We start from the raw sequence: 18,378 nt of genomic DNA, 5'->3' as shown, positions 1-18,378 counted from the left end.
CCTGATTAAAACTCTTCAGAGTAGAGGGATAGAGGGAACATTCCTCAAGTTCATAAAATCCATCTATGAAAAACCCACAGTGAATATCATCCTCAATGGGGAAAAGCTGAGAGCCTTTCCCTTAAGATCAGGAACACGTCAAGGATGCCCACTCTCGCCACTATTGTTCAACATAGTACTAGAAGTCCTAGCAACCACAATCAGACAACAAAAAGAAATAAAAGGTATTCAAATTGGCAATGAAGAAGTCAAACTCTCTCTTTTCGCAGACAACATGATACTTTATGTGGAAAATCCAAAAGACTCCACCCCCAAATTACTAGAACTCATCCAGCAATTCAGTAATGTGGCAGGATACAAAATCAATGCACAGAAATCAGTTGCTTTCTTATACACTAACAACGCAACTGTAGAAAGAGAAATTAGAGAAACGATTCCCTTTACAATAGCACCAAAAACCATAAGATACCTCGGAATAAACCTAACCAAAGAGGTAAAGGATCTATACTCTAGGAACTACAGAACACTCATGAAAGAAATTGAAGAAGACACAAAAAGATGGAAAAATATTCCATGCTCATAGATCGGAAGAATAAACATTGTTAAAATGTCTATGCTACCCAGAGCAATCTATACCTTCAATACCATCCCGATCAAAATTCCAATGACATTTTTCAAAGTGCTGGAACAAACAATCCTAAAATCTGTACAGAATCAGAAAAGACCCCGAATCGCCAAGGAAATGTTGAAAAAGAAAAACAAAGCTGGGGGCATCACGTTGCCCGATTTCAAGCTTTATTACAAAGCAGTGATCACCAAGACAGCATGGTACTGGCACAAAAAGAGACATATAGACCAATGGAACAGAATAGAGAACCCAGATATGGACCCTCAACTCTATGGTCAAATAATCTTCAACAAAGCAGGAAAAAATATGCAATGGAAAAAAGACAGTCTCTTCAATAAATGGTGCTGGGAAAATTGGACAGCCACATGCAGAAGAATGAAACTCGACCATTCTCTAACACCATTCACAAAGATAAACTCAAAATGGATGAAAGACCTCAATGTGAGATAGGAATCCATCAAAATCCTAGAGGAGAACACAGGCAGTAACCTCTTTGACATCGGCCACAGCAACTTCTTTCAAGATACATCTCCAAAGGCTAGTGAAACAAAAGCAAAAATGAACTTTTGGGACTTCATCAAGATAAAAAGCTTCTGCACAGCAAAGGAAACAGTCAACAAAACAAAGAGGCAACCCACGGAATGGGAGAAGATATTTGCAAATGACACTACAGATAAAGGGCTGGTATCCAAGATCTATAAAGAACTTCTCAAACTCAACACCCAAAAAACAAATAATCAAGTCAAAAACAGACACTTCTCCAAAGAAGACATACAAATGGCTAACAGACACATGAAAAAGTGTTCATCATCATTAGCCATCAGGGAAATTCAAATCAAAACCACATTGAGATACCACCTTAGAAAGGCAAAAATTGACAAGGCAAGAAACAACAAATGCTGGAGAGGTTGTGGAGAAAGGGGAACCCTCTTACACTGTTGGTGGGAATGCAAGTTGGTACAGCCACTTTGGAAAACAGTGTGGAGGTGCCTCAAAAAATTAAAAATAGAGCTACCCTATGACCCAGCAATTGCATTACTGGGTATTTACCCCAAAGACACAGATGTAGTGAAAAGAAGGGCCATACGTACCCCAACATTCATAGCAGCAATGTCTGCAATAGCCAAACTGTGGAAAGAGCTGAGATGCCCTTCAACAGATGAATGGATAAAGAAGATGTGGTCCATATATACAGTGGAATATTACTCAGCCACCAGAAAGGATGAATACCCAACTTTTACATCAACATGGATGGGACTAGAGGAGATTATGCTAAATGAAATAAGTCAAGCAGAGACAGTCAATTATATGGTTTCACTTATTTGTGGAACATAAGGAATAGCCGGGAGGACATTAGTAGAAGGAACGGAAAAGAGAAGGGGGGGAAATCAGAGGGAGAGATGAACCATGAGAGACTATGGACTCTGAGAAACAAACTGAGGGTGTTAGAGGGGAGGGAGGTGGGGAGATGGATTAGCCCGGTGATGGGTATTAAGGAGGGCATGTACTGCATGGGGCACTGGGTGTTATACGAAAACAATGAAGCGTGGAACACTACATCAAAAACTAATGATGTATGGTGATTAACATAACATAATAAAATTAAATTTAAAAAAATAAAGGCTGAATAATATTCCATTGTATGTATGTACCACATCTTGTTTATTCATTTATCTGCCGATGGGACTTGGGTTGCTTCCACCTTTGGGCTATTAGTAATAATGCTGCTCTGAACATGGATATACCTAGCTGACATCTTGACTACAACCTCATGAGAGGTCCTAATTCAGAACCAGCTATTAGGTTGCTCCCAGCCTCCTGACCACCAGACACTGAGATGATAAATGTTTGTTTTAAGCTGTTAGGTTTTGGGGTAACTGACTACCATAGATAACTAATACACCATGTAAGGGCGGGGGGCCAGTAGAGGGACAAGGCACACACTGGCTGATAAAGCCCTCAGTTGAATAATGATGATGGTGAGCTTGACAGTGGCAATAATAATCAATATGTGTTAAGAACCCACTCTGATTATGATTTTCCCCAAAGTTTTGAAAAATAACTAGGGTTTTAACAGGAGCATAGGGAAGAAAGTGGTGGAAGGAGAGGCACCCAATGCAGAAAAAATAGATTATGCAGATGTTTAGAGATATGAAATGGTCTTATGTCTAGGGATCTAGTTAGAGGATAGGCAATAATTGAAGGTAGACAGGTGGGCAGGAATCAGATTACTGAACGTCCTGGGAGCCATTTTTTTAATATCCACACTAAAGAAGGCTTAGGGTCACTTATCCATGCCTTTTCTCCTGCAAATTCAAAAACTATATTCTATTCATCTCATTTACATCCAACACATAAGCCATGTTGTTTCTTACATTCAGAATAATCTTGGCATCGACTCGGGGCAGCTCATGCACAAAAATGCAAGATCCATTAGACCAGGCAGAGAAGAGGGTCCAAGCTGCCTTTACCCAGCCAGTGTCAGACGTGTTCCAGAAGATGTCCGATTTGGTCAAGTCCGCCCACCGTCTGCCAAAAATTAAAGAAAGTCAGAACCTTCAGCAATGCTTCTACCTTTAAAAAGGATTACATTACCCATGTTACTTTATTTGGAACCTTGCCCATAGTGGGTACTCACTTATAGTTATCAAATCTGTACAAGAACCATAAAGTCAATCTTTGTCTCAACAAGCATTTATTGAACATATTCTAGGTATTTATGCCCGAGGTGAAGGATATAGAATTAAAAAGACAGCTCCCATGCTTTTAAGAGTTCACAGTCTAGTGGGAGTGATCACTAGTAAGGGAACACATTAGCTCCATACAATGTGATGAGGGCACATTCTTTATTCAACACTTATTCTGGACTTGTCATCAGAGTCTAGGAAAGAATGATTAGTGTTGCTTTGGGGGGCTTATAGGTTAGTAAGTATCAACATCCAGGAGGCCGGTGGAGAGCAAGCTTTCGTAGAGTTAAACACAGAGCTTTATGCAATTACAGAGAACGGGCACCTAACCCAGAGAAAAGTTGGAGATGGGGTCTGAGAAATGCTTCCCCAGAGGAGGTGAGGTCTGAGCGAGATGTAATGATGCATAGGAGCTACCCAGGGGAGGCTGAGAAGGAAGGACATCCCAGGAAGGGGAAGCAGTGCTTGTGAGCATAGAAAAGTGATCATGTTCTGCACCTGGATTCTGGGACACATGGTCTCCTGGTCCTCAACCTACTCAATGGCTGCTCCTTCTTGGTCTTCTCCTCTGAGTTTTCCTTGCTTCTCCCTTCGTTGTGGAAAGGCCTCAGGCATTCAGCGCTGAGGCCTCTTCTCTTCTCGGTGTCCATTACTTTTTCACCGATCTCATCCAATCTCATGGCATTAAGGACCACCTTGCTGATAATTCCAGCATGAATCTTTCCCACTACTCTACACATGAATCTCTCCAACTGCCTCCCCAGTATCTCCATTCTTAACTCAGGGTATGGAGATGTCTACTAAGCATCTCAAACTCAGAACGCCAAACACAGACTCATGTTCCTCCCACCAGACAGCTCATCCCAGTCTTCCTGCTATCAGTTAATGCTTCTGGTTGTTCAGGCCATAAAACCTGGCATCATCCCTGACTCTTCACTTTCTCTCTTGCTTCATGTCAAATCTGTCAGGAGACCTTATCAGGCCTACGTTCACAATACATTCAGAATCTTAGCTCCTCTCACTCCCTGCCCCGGGGAAGCCTCCACCTTTGCCTCTTAACGCGACTGTTCTCTGAGGTGGGCCTCTGCTTCATCTCTTGCCCCCTACAGTTTATTCTCAACCCAAACTCCTGCGAGATCCTTTAAAAAAAAAAAAAAATCAGATCACGTCAATCCTCTGCTCAAAATACTCCAGTGTTCCTCAGAAAATTAAACATAGAATCACCGTACAATCCAGCAATGCCACTTCTGGGTATATGCTCAAAAGAACTGAAGGCAGAGTTTTGGAAAGACATGCTTATATACCCATGTTAAGAGCAGGACTAGTCACAACAGCCGAAAAGTTGGGGAGCACCCCAAGTGTCCATCCATGGGTGACTGGGTAAACAACACTGGTACGTCACACACATGGTAATATTGTTGAGCCTTAACAAGGAAGGAAATTCTGACACCTGCTACAACGTGGATGAAACTTGAGGACATTATGCTAAGTGAAATGAGTCAGACATCAAAGGAAAAATACTGTATAATTCCACCTATAGGCAGTTCCCAGAGTAGTCAAGTTCATAGAGACAGAAAGTAGAATGGCGGTTGTCAGGGGGGAGCAGGGAGGGAATGGGGAATTATTGTGTAATGTGTATTAGGTAATGTGGATTCAGATTTGCAAAATGGAAACGTTCCGAGATGGACGGTGGGGATGACTGCACAACGTGAATGTCCTTAATGACACTGAAGTCTACACTTAAAAATGGTTAATTTTATGTGAAGTATCTTTTACCACAATTAAAAACAAAAATAGAAACAAAAAACCTCCAATGGCTTCTCACCTCTCTCAAAGTAAAGCCCAAAGCCTTCAGATTCTACTGGATTTGCCACTTTGTTAGCTCTCTGACCTCACTCTTGCCACTGTGCACCTTACTCACATTCCTCCAGCTCACTCCCTACTTTCTTTCCTTGGACCCAGCACATGAACTGTCCCCTGGTACCTTCCACTGGCCACAAAACCCAGTCCGTAGCTGGCCTGGGAGTGCTCAACCATCTTGGGGGCCCCGGTGGTGCCACTTGTGAAGTAGATGGCCAGAGGGTCTTGACTCTTGGTCCTCACACAGTTGTGCTCTGTGGATGCCTCACTGTAAAATATAAAAATCCTCGGTAGCATTACAACTAGTAAAAATAGTCATAATAATAATATTTATAACAATACTGGCTGCCATTTTAATAAATACTCCATGTGAGGCACTGTGCTGGAAGCTCCAGCTTGCATCTCTGGGCCCTACGATGACCTCCCGGCATAGGTACTACTCTCATTAGAAGCCTTTGTAAATAAGGAAATGGAGGCTCAAAAATGGTGCAGTGACTCACTCAAAAGAGCCTGTGCTCCTCCACCAGGGCAGGAGGACTTTCTGGTGGAACACGCACGTTTCCGTGCCTATGCTTCTGCACAATGGGGCACAGCCTCACGCCCACCTCAATTCCCAATAGTTTAGGGCTGAAGGGTTCCCTAAATTCAGACATTTGAGATCTGCATAATTCCTAAAGTTCTGTGATCTGGAGAATCTTCTCACCGACTGGTTCTCAACCCTGGCTACACCATAGGAGCACCAGGTGAGTTTTTAAAAGAAATACCATTGCTTAGGCCCCACCCTGGAGAAAAACCAGAATCTTCAATGGTGGGCCTAGGCATTGGGGGTTTTTTTGTGGTTTTGTTTTTTGCTTTTTGTTTTTGAGACAGAGAGTGCGCATGAGCACTTGAAGGGCAGTGGCAGGGGGAGGTGGTAGGGGGAGAGGGAGAGAGAGAATGTTAAGCAGGCTCCATGCCCAGCGCAGAATGCAACACAGGGCTCTGTCCCATGAACCCTGAGATCATGACCTGAGCTGAAATCAAGAGTTGGATGCTTAACTGACTGAGCCACCTGGGTGCCCCTGTGGTTTTTTTGTGTGTGTTTGTTTTTTTTTTAAAGCTCCTCAGTTAATTCTGATGACAGTCGAAATTGAGAATCACTGGTCTAGGCCAACCTGACAGCTCACAGAAATCATCTGGGCAGATCTCTTACAACACAGAGTCCCAGGGCCTTAGCTCAGGTATGTCTGGTTACATAAGTCAGATGGGGGGGCCTTAGAACCTGAATTTAAAACAGCACCTGAAGATAAATAGCTAAATAAAATTTTAAAAAGAGAATTTTCCATAATCTTAGGGTAGAAAGTTTGCATTCTAGGGTAGGCAAGAACAATCTGAAGAGTATTTACCATGTCGGCAAACTTAGAAATATATCTTTTGTACTTAACTTTATTACCTACACATGTTAAGTATCTTCTGTTTCAGTTTCTGCTGCTAATCACTACATTGAAATATAATAATATAGGATTTTTAAAAAGCCATATGTTGGAAATAGAATATTTTGGAAAATACAGGATACATTATTTACAATGCATGCTTGTGGGTCTTATCCTAAAAACTGTGACACATTTAAGAGAATGTGGCACATAGTTCTTTTTCAAATGAAGCTACTGATAAGAGACAAATGTTGATATTAGTAAAAAATAAATAAATAAAACAAAGTAGAACAACACCCAGGTGAATGTGAGACAGCTGGTCTGTGGGATGGGCATTTGTGACTTAATGGTGCAGGCCCCTGACAGGGCCCCTTTTTGCTTCTGCTTCTGATCAAGACAAAATCTCAAATTCCCAGGTAGGCTTCCACCAGGGCATTGCTCAAAGGCAAAGGGCTTTTGGTTCTGTCCCAATCTGATGTAACTACTTGTTAGCATCTTGCATAAGTCACTTTACTTATCAGTTCTTCACCTGTAAAATTGGGTTAAAGTGCATTTCATAGGGTTTTTTCCAAGGATTAAATAAGACGAAGTCTGATTCATTACTGGGCTCTGAGCACCAAACACAATGCTTATAACAAAATAGATGTTCATTACACCTTGGTGCATGAATGAATGTAAATAAATGCTTACCTAGCACTATGCCTGGCATACACTAAACACACGATGCATGGTAGCTATTATTATATTATTAATTGATCACCTACTATGTCCTAAATGCATCCTATGGGTTATCTTGTTTACTCTGGCTAATAGCTCTGCAACCACCACCACCATTATTGAAGTAAATGACGCCCAGAAAAGCTAATGATGATTCTAGTACTGCCTCAGCGAGTGACTTTGAAGGATCTTAAAGTGGTCACCAGGATTAGGTCTCAGGTCCATCTGGCCCCAGTGAGTGCTCCTTTCTGGTTTACTCTCTTCCTGAACAATCAGTGATGCATTCCATCTCCTATTACTTAAAGGGGAAAAGCCTTGGCCTCGTCTTTATGTTGTTCTCTGGAGAGCCCCAACTTACTGGAGGAGTTCCCTGAAGTTCATCCAGCCTGGCCGACTGCCGTCTGACACCAGTAGCTTGGACCGGAGGGAGGGACAGTCGGCGCTAATGGCGTCCACCCACGGAGCCAGGGAGTCACTGGTGATAATGGACTTGGCCCCGGACGCCTGCAGCCGATATCTGAGGTCCTTCTCTGTCAGCTGAGAGACACCTGGGATCATGACAGCCCCTGGAATCACACAGAGAAGGGATGTTGACTGGACGACAGGGGAAGACCCCTGTGAAGAGGTCCAGACCAGATTTCCCCATCAGAGATAGGAACAGGAAGGGACTAGAAAGAGATGGAATGCCTGAACTGGCAAAGGTAACAATAATGATAATAATGAAATCCAGACTATGTTTATGGAGCACTTACACATGCTAAGAACTATACATGCCTTATTTTATTTAATTCTCGCAACCCTGGAGAGTAGATGCTATTATTTCACCCATTTTGCAGATTAAAACAACAACAACAACAGCAACAATTAAGACAGACCCTGATGCCTTAATTAAATGGGATAACTTGCCCAAGGTCACATGGCTAACATTTTGTAGAGCTGGGATAGTGAATCCAGGAGGTAGTAAGCCTAGGCGTCCATGATCTCGAATATTATATTTTATTGCCTTAGAGATAACCTAGCTCAATGGTTTTCCCTGCCTGCAAACAAAAGGCTACAACAAATCCTAGTGTTGAGAGTGGATCTCTTGGGGTGGGAGGCAGGAAGGCAGATATAGTAGGTGGGAGCTCCAGGACTCATATAACTTCAACCAAAGCCATGCTGAAGGTAGCTGAGTCCATCTTTTCCCAAGGGGAAAGGATGAGGAAGTGGAAAGCAGGAACAAATTTTAATCAGACACCTGAAAAACCACCTGTGTATCTCAGAACGGAGGATGTAAACACCCCCATGGAACGCAGCACTCTCATTTCACAGATGAGAAGAGATCCTAAAGGAATCGATCATCCTGCCATGGCCAGTGAGTGAGGCCAGTAAACAGAGGAAGAGACCAATCCCAAATGGTGTAGGAGCCAAACCAGAGTTCTCATTACCCTTCCCTTTATTTCCTAAACTTTTACAGGATTTAAACCCCAGCATGAACACTTTTGGAGCTAAACGGTGTTTCTTTGGTTCATCTCTCTGCTTTAGCTATTTCCAGAACAAGTCTGTCCCACCAGAGTTGTGTGTGGTGCTTTGGGAGCCCAGTCAGAGGGTGGAGAGCTGGGGCTGTCAGCAAGAGAAATGAGTCCAATACCTTAGACTGGAAGAGAGGTGATCAGTGCACATCAGAAGAATGTGAGAATGTGAGGACATCCAGCTTGGGTATCCTCTAAGATGTTGGAGAGGATGCTGGGCTTGACATAGTCATATGTGTTGTTGTCTTGAGTTATTTTATTTGGACATCAAAGAAATGGGTGAAGCTGCCTAACTGGGGGAACTGGGGACATCTAGGTAATAGGGAAAAGAATGAAAATAATACCCCAAAAGGAAGTTTTGATCATGCAAAGTGCCCAACACAGTGCCTAGCATATAGTAGGCCTCAAGAAAAGTATGAGGGCTCCCTTACCTTGGCCCTCATTTAAATAAACCTTATATGTCATGGAAGAATATGGAGAACTCCCTAAACCTGTGTGCCTCTTTCTTTTCCTCTAGCTGGATACACTAGAATGGTGTTCACTTTTATATATTGTGCAAAAATATATAAAAATAAAATGAAAGTTCCTGCTTTTTTTTTTTTTTTTTGACAATCCAGTCACAAAATGGTTGACTAAACTTGTTCATATAAAAAAGCTAATTCTCTGGTGTAAGTTTGTATCCCTCTGTTTTGCAAACATTATTTGTGAAAACAGCTGTATTTCAGGTAGATTGTTCTGTGGACATGATTGGGAGGGGGTGGACATTTCAAGTGGTGGAAAGTTCCCAGTGGATGGAGAAACCAGCTCTCCACCAAAAGTAGTTGTCTTGCTTTTGTAAAATCAGCAAAAAAAACGCCCAGCCCTTCCAATAAGAGCATCAGACAGGGTCAGCAGAGGCTCTCTGAGTTCTATGGACTGTGTCCTTTTGCCTCCTCTGCTGGAAGAATCATCCCAGGAAGATCAATGGCCCACTGCTTTGGCCATTCATAACAGCAGGAGGAGGAACCCTCAAGGGCTAATCTTATTGCTTTGATTATTTTGTCCTTCTCTTCTTTCCCTTGGGAGCTGGTAGATGCTGTGGTGGTGAGAGCCATAAAGTCTAAGAGTGAAACTAATGTAGATTGATTATGAAGATCTCTTATCCATAATTGCATTACTCTCCACACACTAGTGGCTTCTAAACCAAAACCAGCAAAAAAAAAAATATGTTTGGTTTGTCTACTCAGAATTTTTTAAAAGTTTATTTAGTTCTCAACAGTAAAAGATTAGAAGTTGTTTTGTTTGTTTTTTTTTTTCATAAAAATCCAGTTTTCTATCACAAAGTCAGAAGTGCTGGCAATACTGTCCCTCCTTCACACCTGGAAACATCTGGCTGGGTCGAGAAGCACTTGTCCCTGTGTGATGAGGCATGTGAGCTCCAGTTTACTGCAGTCCCCACTGCTCCCTACTGCCTCACACTGACCTACTTTCATCAGTTACATTACCATCTGACCCTTGTGCTCAAATTTGTGATTGTGGGGCAAAGGGGAGGTAAACAAAACTCCACACGGTTCTCTTTGTTCCATCTCCCAAACCATGTGGACTATGCAAAACTCTGGCAGGTGTGTCCACCCCAACTGGTAGTCTCAGCCCCGCTCACTGACCTGTCCGTATGCATGCCACGCTGACCAGCCACCACTCTGGGAGCCGCGGGAGCACCAGCATCATCCTGTCCCCAGGCTGAAGGCCACACATGTCCTGGAGCACATTAGCCACCTTCCTGGACTGCTCCCCCAGCTCCTCAAAGTTCCACTTGACCTCTGTTCCCTTGCCATTGACCCACCAGAATGCGGGGATCCGGGGCCGGTGCCCAGCCTAGACAGCAGTGTTGGCAGAAAAGAAATAGAAAACATTTGTTGAGGATTTTTGTTTGCTTGTTGTTTTTTTTAATTTTATTTTTCTGTAGTTATTACAGTCACGGGGTTCCAATTCAAAACAACAAAAAGATGCATTGAGAAGGCTTACTCCCATCCTTGCGCCCATCTATCCTGTTCTCCACTTCACCTGCCTCAATGTGTAACCAATATTATTAGTTTCTTGCATATCCATTCAGTGTTTCTTTAGGCAAACAGTAAGTATATTCTGTTTTCTGTACCACCTTTTTAATGCAAAAGGTAGCATATGATTCATACTGTTCTGTATCCTCCTCTCTTCTTGAGATATAATTCTCATGCCATAAAATTCACTTTTCTGAAGTGCACAATTTAATGGGCTTTTTTTTTGAGATTTTTAACACTTTATTATAAAGTAGCCTTTGTGTTAGATAGTTTTGCCATCTAACTAACATAAGTGTTCTGAGCATGTTGAAAGTAGGCGAGGCTATGCTATGATGCTCAGTAGGTTAGGTGTATTAAATGCATTTTCCAATTATGATATTTTCAACTTACAATGGGTTTTTTTTGCTTTATTTTTTAAATTTTCTAATTATGTTCTGTTAGCCAACATATAGTACATCATTAGTTTTTGATGTAGTGTTCAATGATACAAGATCTAACAATTATAAATATCTATGCCCCCAACATGGGAGCAGCCAATTATATAAACCAATTAATAACCAAAATAAAGAAACATATTGATAATAATACATTAATAGCAGGAGACCTCAACACTCCCCTCTCAGCAATGGACAGATCATCTAAGCAAAAGATCAACAAAGAAACAAGAGCTTTGAATGACACATTGGACCAGATGGACTTTGTAGATATATACAGAACATTCCATCCTAAAACAACAGAATACTCATTCTTCTTGAGTGCACACGGAACTTTCTCCAGAATGAACCACATACTGAGTTACAAATCAGGTCTCAGCAGATATCAAAAGATTGAGATTATTCCCTGCCTGTTATCAGACCACAATGCTTTGAAACTAGAACTCAATCACAAGAAAAATTTGGAAGGAATTCAAACACTTGGAAGTTAAAGAGCATCCTGCTAAAGAATGATTGGGTCAACCAGGAAATTAAAGAACTTAAACAATTCATGGAAACTAATGAGAATGAAAGCACATCGGTCCAAAATCTATGGGGTACTGCAAAGGCTGTCCTAAGGGGGAAATACATAGCCATCCAAGCCTCTCTCAAAAAAGTAGAAAAATCCCAAATGCACAAGCTAACCTTACACCTAAAAGAGCTGGAGAAAGAACAGCAAATAAAGCCTAAACCGAGCAGGAGAAGAGAAATAATAAAGATTAGAGCAGATATCAATGAAATAGAAACCAGAAAAACAGTAGAACAAATCAATAAAACTAGAAGTTGGTTCTTTGAAAGAATCAATAAGATCGATAAACCTCTAGCCAGACTTATTCAAAAGAAAAGGGAAAGGACCCAAATTAATAAAATCATGGATGAAAGGGGAGAGATCACGACTAACACCAAGGAAATAGAAACAGTTATTAGAAATTATTACCAGCAACTATATGCCAACAAATTAAGCAACGTGGAAGAAATGGATGCTTTCCTGGAAACTTATAAACTACCAAGACTGAAACAGGAAGAAATAGACAATCTGAATAGACCAATAACCAGTAACGAAATTGAAGCAGTAATCAAAAACCTCCCAATAAGCAAGAGTCCAGGGCCAGATGGCTTCCCAGGGGAATCCTACCAAACATTTAAAGAAGAAGTAATACCTACTCTACTGAAGCTATTTCAAAAAATAGAAATAGAAGGAAAACTTCCAAACTTGTTCGATGAAGCCAGCATTACCATGATCCCAAAACCAGGCAAAGACCCCATCAAAAAGGAAAATTACAGACCAATATCCCTGATGAACATGGATGCCAAAATACTCAACAAGATCCTAGCCAATAGGATCCAACAGTCCATTAAAAGGATTATCCATTACGACCAGGTGGGATTTATTCATGGGATGCAAGGGTGGTTCAATATTCGCAAATCAATCAATGTGATAGATCACATTAATAAAAGACAAGAACCATATGGTCCTCTCAATTGATGCAGAAAAAGCATTTGACAAAATACAGCATCCTTTCTTGATTAAAACTCTTCAGAGTGTAGGGATAGAAGGAACACACCTCAATATCATAAAAGCCATCTATGAAAAGCCCACAGTGAATATCATTCTCAATAGGGAACCCTTAAGGTCAATTCAATGGTTTTTAGTATATTCACAAAGTGGTATAATCATTGCCACAACCTAATTCCAGAACATTTTCATTACCCTGAAAAGAAATACCATACAGATTAGCAGGCATTCCCTATTCCCCCCTCTCCCTAGCCCTTGGCAACCACTAATCTACTTTCTGTCTCTATGGATTTACCTATTCTGGATATTTCATATGAATGGAATCATATAATATGTGCCAGCACCACTAGCTGGAAAGATGATTTTTTTTTAAAGATTTTATTTATTTATTTATTAGAGAGCAAGTGAGAGAGAAACAGCATGAGAGGGGAGAGGGTCAGAGGGAGAAGCAGGCTCCCCCGCTGAGCCGGAAGCCCGATGTGGGGCTCGATCCCAGGACTCCGGGATCATGACCTGATCCGAAGGCAGTCGCTTAACCAACTGAGCCACCCAGGCGCCCTGGAAAGATGATTCTTTCCCCCTTGAATTTACTGGCACCTTTGTTGAAAATCAACTGACCGTAGATTTATGGGTTTATTTCTGGACTCAATTCTATCCCATTCATCCCTATCTGTCTTTTTACCAGTGTCACAGTGCCTTTTTTTTTCTCATACAGTCTTTATTAATGTCACTTAGTAGTAGGTTTTGAAATAGGGAAGTGTGAGTCCTGTTGTGTTTCTTTATCAAGACTGATGTGGTTATTATGGGTCCCTTGCCTTTCCACGTGAAACTTTGGACAAGCTTATCTATTTCTGCAAAGAAGTCTACTGGGATTTTAATAAAGATTACTTTGAGTATCTAGATCAGTTTGGGATATGTAATCATTTTTTTGCAACTTTATAATTTTTCCTTCAATGGCAATCAAGTCTAAAAAACGTACAGTTCAACTTTGTCAAGGGCAGACTTCAGTAAGCTGCTAAATGCATACATAATGGAGAGGCTAATATTTTCTGGTGGTTCCTGTTTCTGAAAGTTGAACTTCCTCAGATGTGTTTTAGACTTTTCCCAAAATTGTCACTAAGGGATACGTTACTTTTGCATAACAAGGTAATATCTCAGGAGCATTCTGAGATTCACCCAAATCTTTAATGAGTGCTTCTTTAATAAACACTCCCTGAGCTATTCCAGCCTTTGGTTAATTTCCAGAGTTCTAAGAAGTAGATTCTGGCAATTTTTCCAAGGTTTTTTATTGTTGTTGTTTTTAGAGAAGATAAAATTTTATAAAGTCCTTATTCCACCATTTTTGCTGATATAAGCCTATTTGTATTTATCTTTAGGAGAAGTCCTCCAAGGACGATCCCAGTGTGGGAAAAGAGCTCAGATTTTGTAGACAGGAATGGGGCACCCCAGCTCCATCTCTTACACACGCTTCTCATTTTATTCTCACAACAACTCCCGGTGGCAGATAGTATGACTTCCATTTTATAGATGAGAAAACTGAGATCCAAAGAGCTTAGGGCATTTGTACAAGGAACCATGTCTATCTGACTACAAAGCCACCTTCATACTTTACTATATCCACTAACAGTATACTTTTACTGAATCTACTAATAGTATTATTTTCCTCATTGTTTTTCTTTATACAAGCTCTTCTTAAAATTAACATAAGTAAATTGTGTTGAGATAAAGTTTATAGTCTCCTACTATAAAATAAAAGGTTAGCATCTTTAACATAAATAAAAAGTGACTATAAAATACAGAGAGATACACAGCAGACACCTAAAGAAGAGGGGAAAAAAAGGAAGTATATGCTCAGAGACACACAAAGAAATCAAGATAATTTTAATTCAATTCTACATATCTGCTGTGATCTGTAAATAAAGCTTTGAGCCTCAGCCATGCTCTCTCCTTATTTAAAAGGGAAGTCCAGGGACACCTGGGTGACTCAGTCGGTTAGGTATCTGACTCTTGATTTCGGCTCAGGTCATGATCTCAGGGTCGTGAGATTGAGCCCCATGTGGGCTCCGCATGGGGTGTGGAGCCTTCTTAAGATTCTCTCTCTCCCTCTGCCCCTCACCTCTGTGCTCTCTCTCTCAGAAAAAAGGGAAGTACACAACAGTGGGAGAAATATTAACGAAGAGTAGAATCAGAACAGAATTTTCTCTTTTGCTTGATCAGAATGATGGAAAGGGAATCAAAGGGGACATAATTGTCTCAACTATGTGATTTGTGTTCAGGAATATGAGACACATCAGAGATTGGGCTAAGTGTCTAAGGCTCACGAAACCTGGTCATAATTCTTTTTTCTCCCTAAGGCTTAAATGCTAACCATTTAAGTTTTAGGACTTGCAAAATTCCCAGGTCAAAATGTCCACCTGTGTTGTAGCCTTTAGTCACACTACGGTAACTGAGGGCAGCCTCTGAGGCCCAAGAGGGACACTAGGACACAGTGGGCTTCACCTTTTCCAGCTGACTCCACATGTCCAGCACATCATGGGCAAAGTTGAAGTACTCAGGCACTGGCTGCCTCCCCAGGCTGATGGCTTCCCAGGCAGCCACAATTTTCTGAGGGTCAGGGAGAGCTGGTTGCTGCCCACGAGGCCCACAGAATCCCCGGGCATTTCTCAGCACCTTGAGGACCCATCCTCTTAGCCATGGCATCATGTTATTGCCTGCAGCCTATCACCAAAGAGAAGAGAGAGAACACGATCCTGAATTCTGGGCTCTGTGGAGAGATTGAGCTGGAGGAGAAACCTGTAGTCAGCCCCAATGGTGACTACAGTACACACTGACTTGTAAACATAGTCTTGGGCCTTAGTCTTTTTTTTTTTTTAATTTTTTTATTGTTATGTTAATACCCATATATTACATCATTAGTTTTAGATATAGTGTTCCATGATTCATTGTTTGTGCATAACACCCAGTGCTCCATGCAGAACGTGCCCTCCTCAATACCCATCACCAGGCTAACCCATCCTCCCACCCCCCTCCCCTCTAGAACCCTCAGTTTGTTTTTCAGAGTCCATTGTCTCTCATGGTTCTTCTCCCCCTCCGATTTCCCCCCTTCATTCTTCCCCTCCTGCTACATTCTTCTTCTTCTTTTTTTCTTTCTTAACATATATTGCATTATTTGTTTCAGAGGTACAGATCTGAGATTCAACAGTCTTGCACAATTCACAGCGCTTATTGGGCCTTAGTCTTAAATCCACCACAGTGTGATTTTGATCATTTCTTCTCTCTGAGCCTGAGAGCCATCCCTTCCACCTCTCACTGCCTAGGGATCTCTGTGGGTCTCAGAGCCCACTTCTCAAGGCTTCCCAAGCCCACTTTCCCAAGGTAAATCCTGAACTGGCCTGACAAAGCCAAAGAAAGCTCTAGGGCAACACTAGCCAATGGAAATGTAATGTGAGCCACACCCGTAATGTACAATTTTCTAGTAGCTTCATTCAAAAAAAAAAAAAAATTAAAAGAAACAGGTGAAATGAATTAAAATAATATTTTACTTAGCCAGTATGAAAGATGAAATAAAATGGGGTCATATATGTCAATGGGTTTTAAAATGAGCCATGAGGGAGGTGGGCTCCTCACCAGTAGAACCATGAACTTTTGAACTGTGCCAAACCACAGACACTCCGAGGACGCAGCCTCAATACCTGCAACTTGCTGCAGTAGGAGACTTTGTTCAGTGATAGCCTTAGCCATCAACTATATTCAGTCAGGATTAGTTTTCTGCCACCAACATCAATCAAAATTCTTTGTAAGCAACATATACAAACATTCCCTTTTGTCTTTAAAAACCCATGCTTTTGGGGGCACCTGGGGGGCTCCATCGGTTAAGCGTCCGACTCTTGATTCCAGCTCAGGTCATGATCTCAGGGTCATGAGATCAAGCCCCGCCTCGGCCCCCTGCAGTGGCTCCATGCTGGGTGTAAGCCTATTTAAGATTCTCTTTCTCCTGACCACTTCCCCTCTCTCTTAAAACAAAAACAAACCTTGCCTTTTGTTCCCTGGAGTAGGGGGTGGGGGTGGGTGGCACTATTTGAGTTGCTGCCCAAATCTGCGTTCTCTGAATGGCAATTCTGAGACCCCAAATAAACGTTTTCTTTTCTTTTTCTTTTAGCTTTCCCTCTTTTCTTGGTCAGCACCGGTTATATCCTACAATTTCAGCATGTAATCAATGTAAAAAGAAATTACTAAAGAGATATTTTACGTTCTTTTTTTTTTTTTTTTTTTTGTACTAAGTCCTCACAATCCAACATTTATTTCACACTTAGCGCACACCTCAGTTTGGACTAGCCACATACCAAGGGCTCAACAGCCGTAGGTGGCTAGTGGCTACCGTACTGGACAGGGCAGTCTCAGTGTCCTGCTATTCAAAGTCTGGTCTATGGGACAGCAGCATCAGCATCACCTGGGAGCTTGTGACACCTGCAGAACCCCAGATCCCACCCCAGACACGTGGAATTAGACTCTGCACTTCAACAAGGAGCCCGAGGGAGTTGTGTGCGCTTTGTTTAAAGAGCACTGAGAAGCAGATGCAGGTTCTTTCCACCAAATTCCTCTTGGTCATAATAATAATAACAGGATATGGTACTGTAACTGCCAGAGATTAAAAGTTTGAGCTTCCCCCAGATTCTTTTATTAAATCCTAACCCCCAATGTGATCGTAGCAGGAGGTGGGGCCTTTGGGAGGTGATTAGGTCCTGAGACCTCAGAGAGCTGGCTTGCTCCTTCTGCATGGGGAGGACAGAGCAAAAAGACGGCGTCTATGAACCAGAAGCGGGCTCTCAGCAGACACGAATCTGCCTGCCGCAATTTGATCTTGGAATTCCCAGTCCCTAGAACTGTGAGAAATAAATGTTGTTTAAACCACAGCTGCCCAAACAGACTAAGACAGTAACCAACAATGATAATGTGTCGCAGTAACGAGAAAAACAAAAATAATCGCCATCTACAGAAGGCTTACCGTGTACCAAGCTTTGTAGATGTTATTTCCTTAAATCCTTACAACAACTCTATGATATAAATGCTATTTTCTCTGTTTTACAGATAAAGAAAGTCAGGTTTTAAGAGGACAGGCGACTCGCAGGTTTCACTTCCCAGAAATGCCTAGGCCCCGGCCTCTGTTGTGGCTACCAGCTCTGGGGCCTCAGACTCCCCTTCTCTGACCCTCCCCCACTCCTCCCCTCCCCTCAACCCTGCCCCAAGCCTTTTCCTCTGCCTCCCTCCCCTCGATTCCTCTGCCCCTTGACAGCTGATAATTAGAATCCCCTGGCCTCCCTGCTAACCCAAGGCTATTTCAGGCATGCCCCTTGTTTGAAGCAGCAAAGGCCTCAGAGGCAGCTGACACCTGTCCTTGAAAAGATTTCTCTCTACATTACCTTGCTCTTGAACCCAAGAAATGCAAAAGGGCTTCAACGTTCTGTTTCAGCTGAATGCAGGCCTTAAACATTCAAGTTCCTCCAGGACACTGGAGAAGGCAATTTGCTGACTCGGCCT

The 18,378-nt window shown here is 42.0% G+C and overlaps 1 protein-coding gene across 1 annotated transcript in view; it reads right to left on the bottom strand.

Annotated features, from left to right (window-relative positions):
• LOC116628062 (acyl-coenzyme A synthetase ACSM5, mitochondrial-like) overlaps window positions 1-15,543 on the bottom strand; it is a 35,645-nt gene extending 20,102 nt beyond the window's left edge. Inside the window, 5 exon segments of the mRNA XM_032398125.1 lie at window positions 3,004-3,157; window positions 5,300-5,443; window positions 7,663-7,870; window positions 10,459-10,669; window positions 15,340-15,543. Coding sequence (XP_032254016.1) covers window positions 3,004-3,157; window positions 5,300-5,443; window positions 7,663-7,870; window positions 10,459-10,669; window positions 15,340-15,543 — 921 coding nt within the window.
• Window positions 15,544-18,378: the final 2,835 nt, after the last annotated feature.

Source organism: Phoca vitulina, unplaced genomic scaffold, assembly GCF_004348235.1.
Source record: "Phoca vitulina isolate PV1807 unplaced genomic scaffold, GSC_HSeal_1.0 scaffold110, whole genome shotgun sequence".
Classification (NCBI taxonomy): Eukaryota; Metazoa; Chordata; class Mammalia; order Carnivora; family Phocidae; genus Phoca; species Phoca vitulina.
This window is presented reverse-complemented; position numbering and strand designations above follow the sequence as displayed.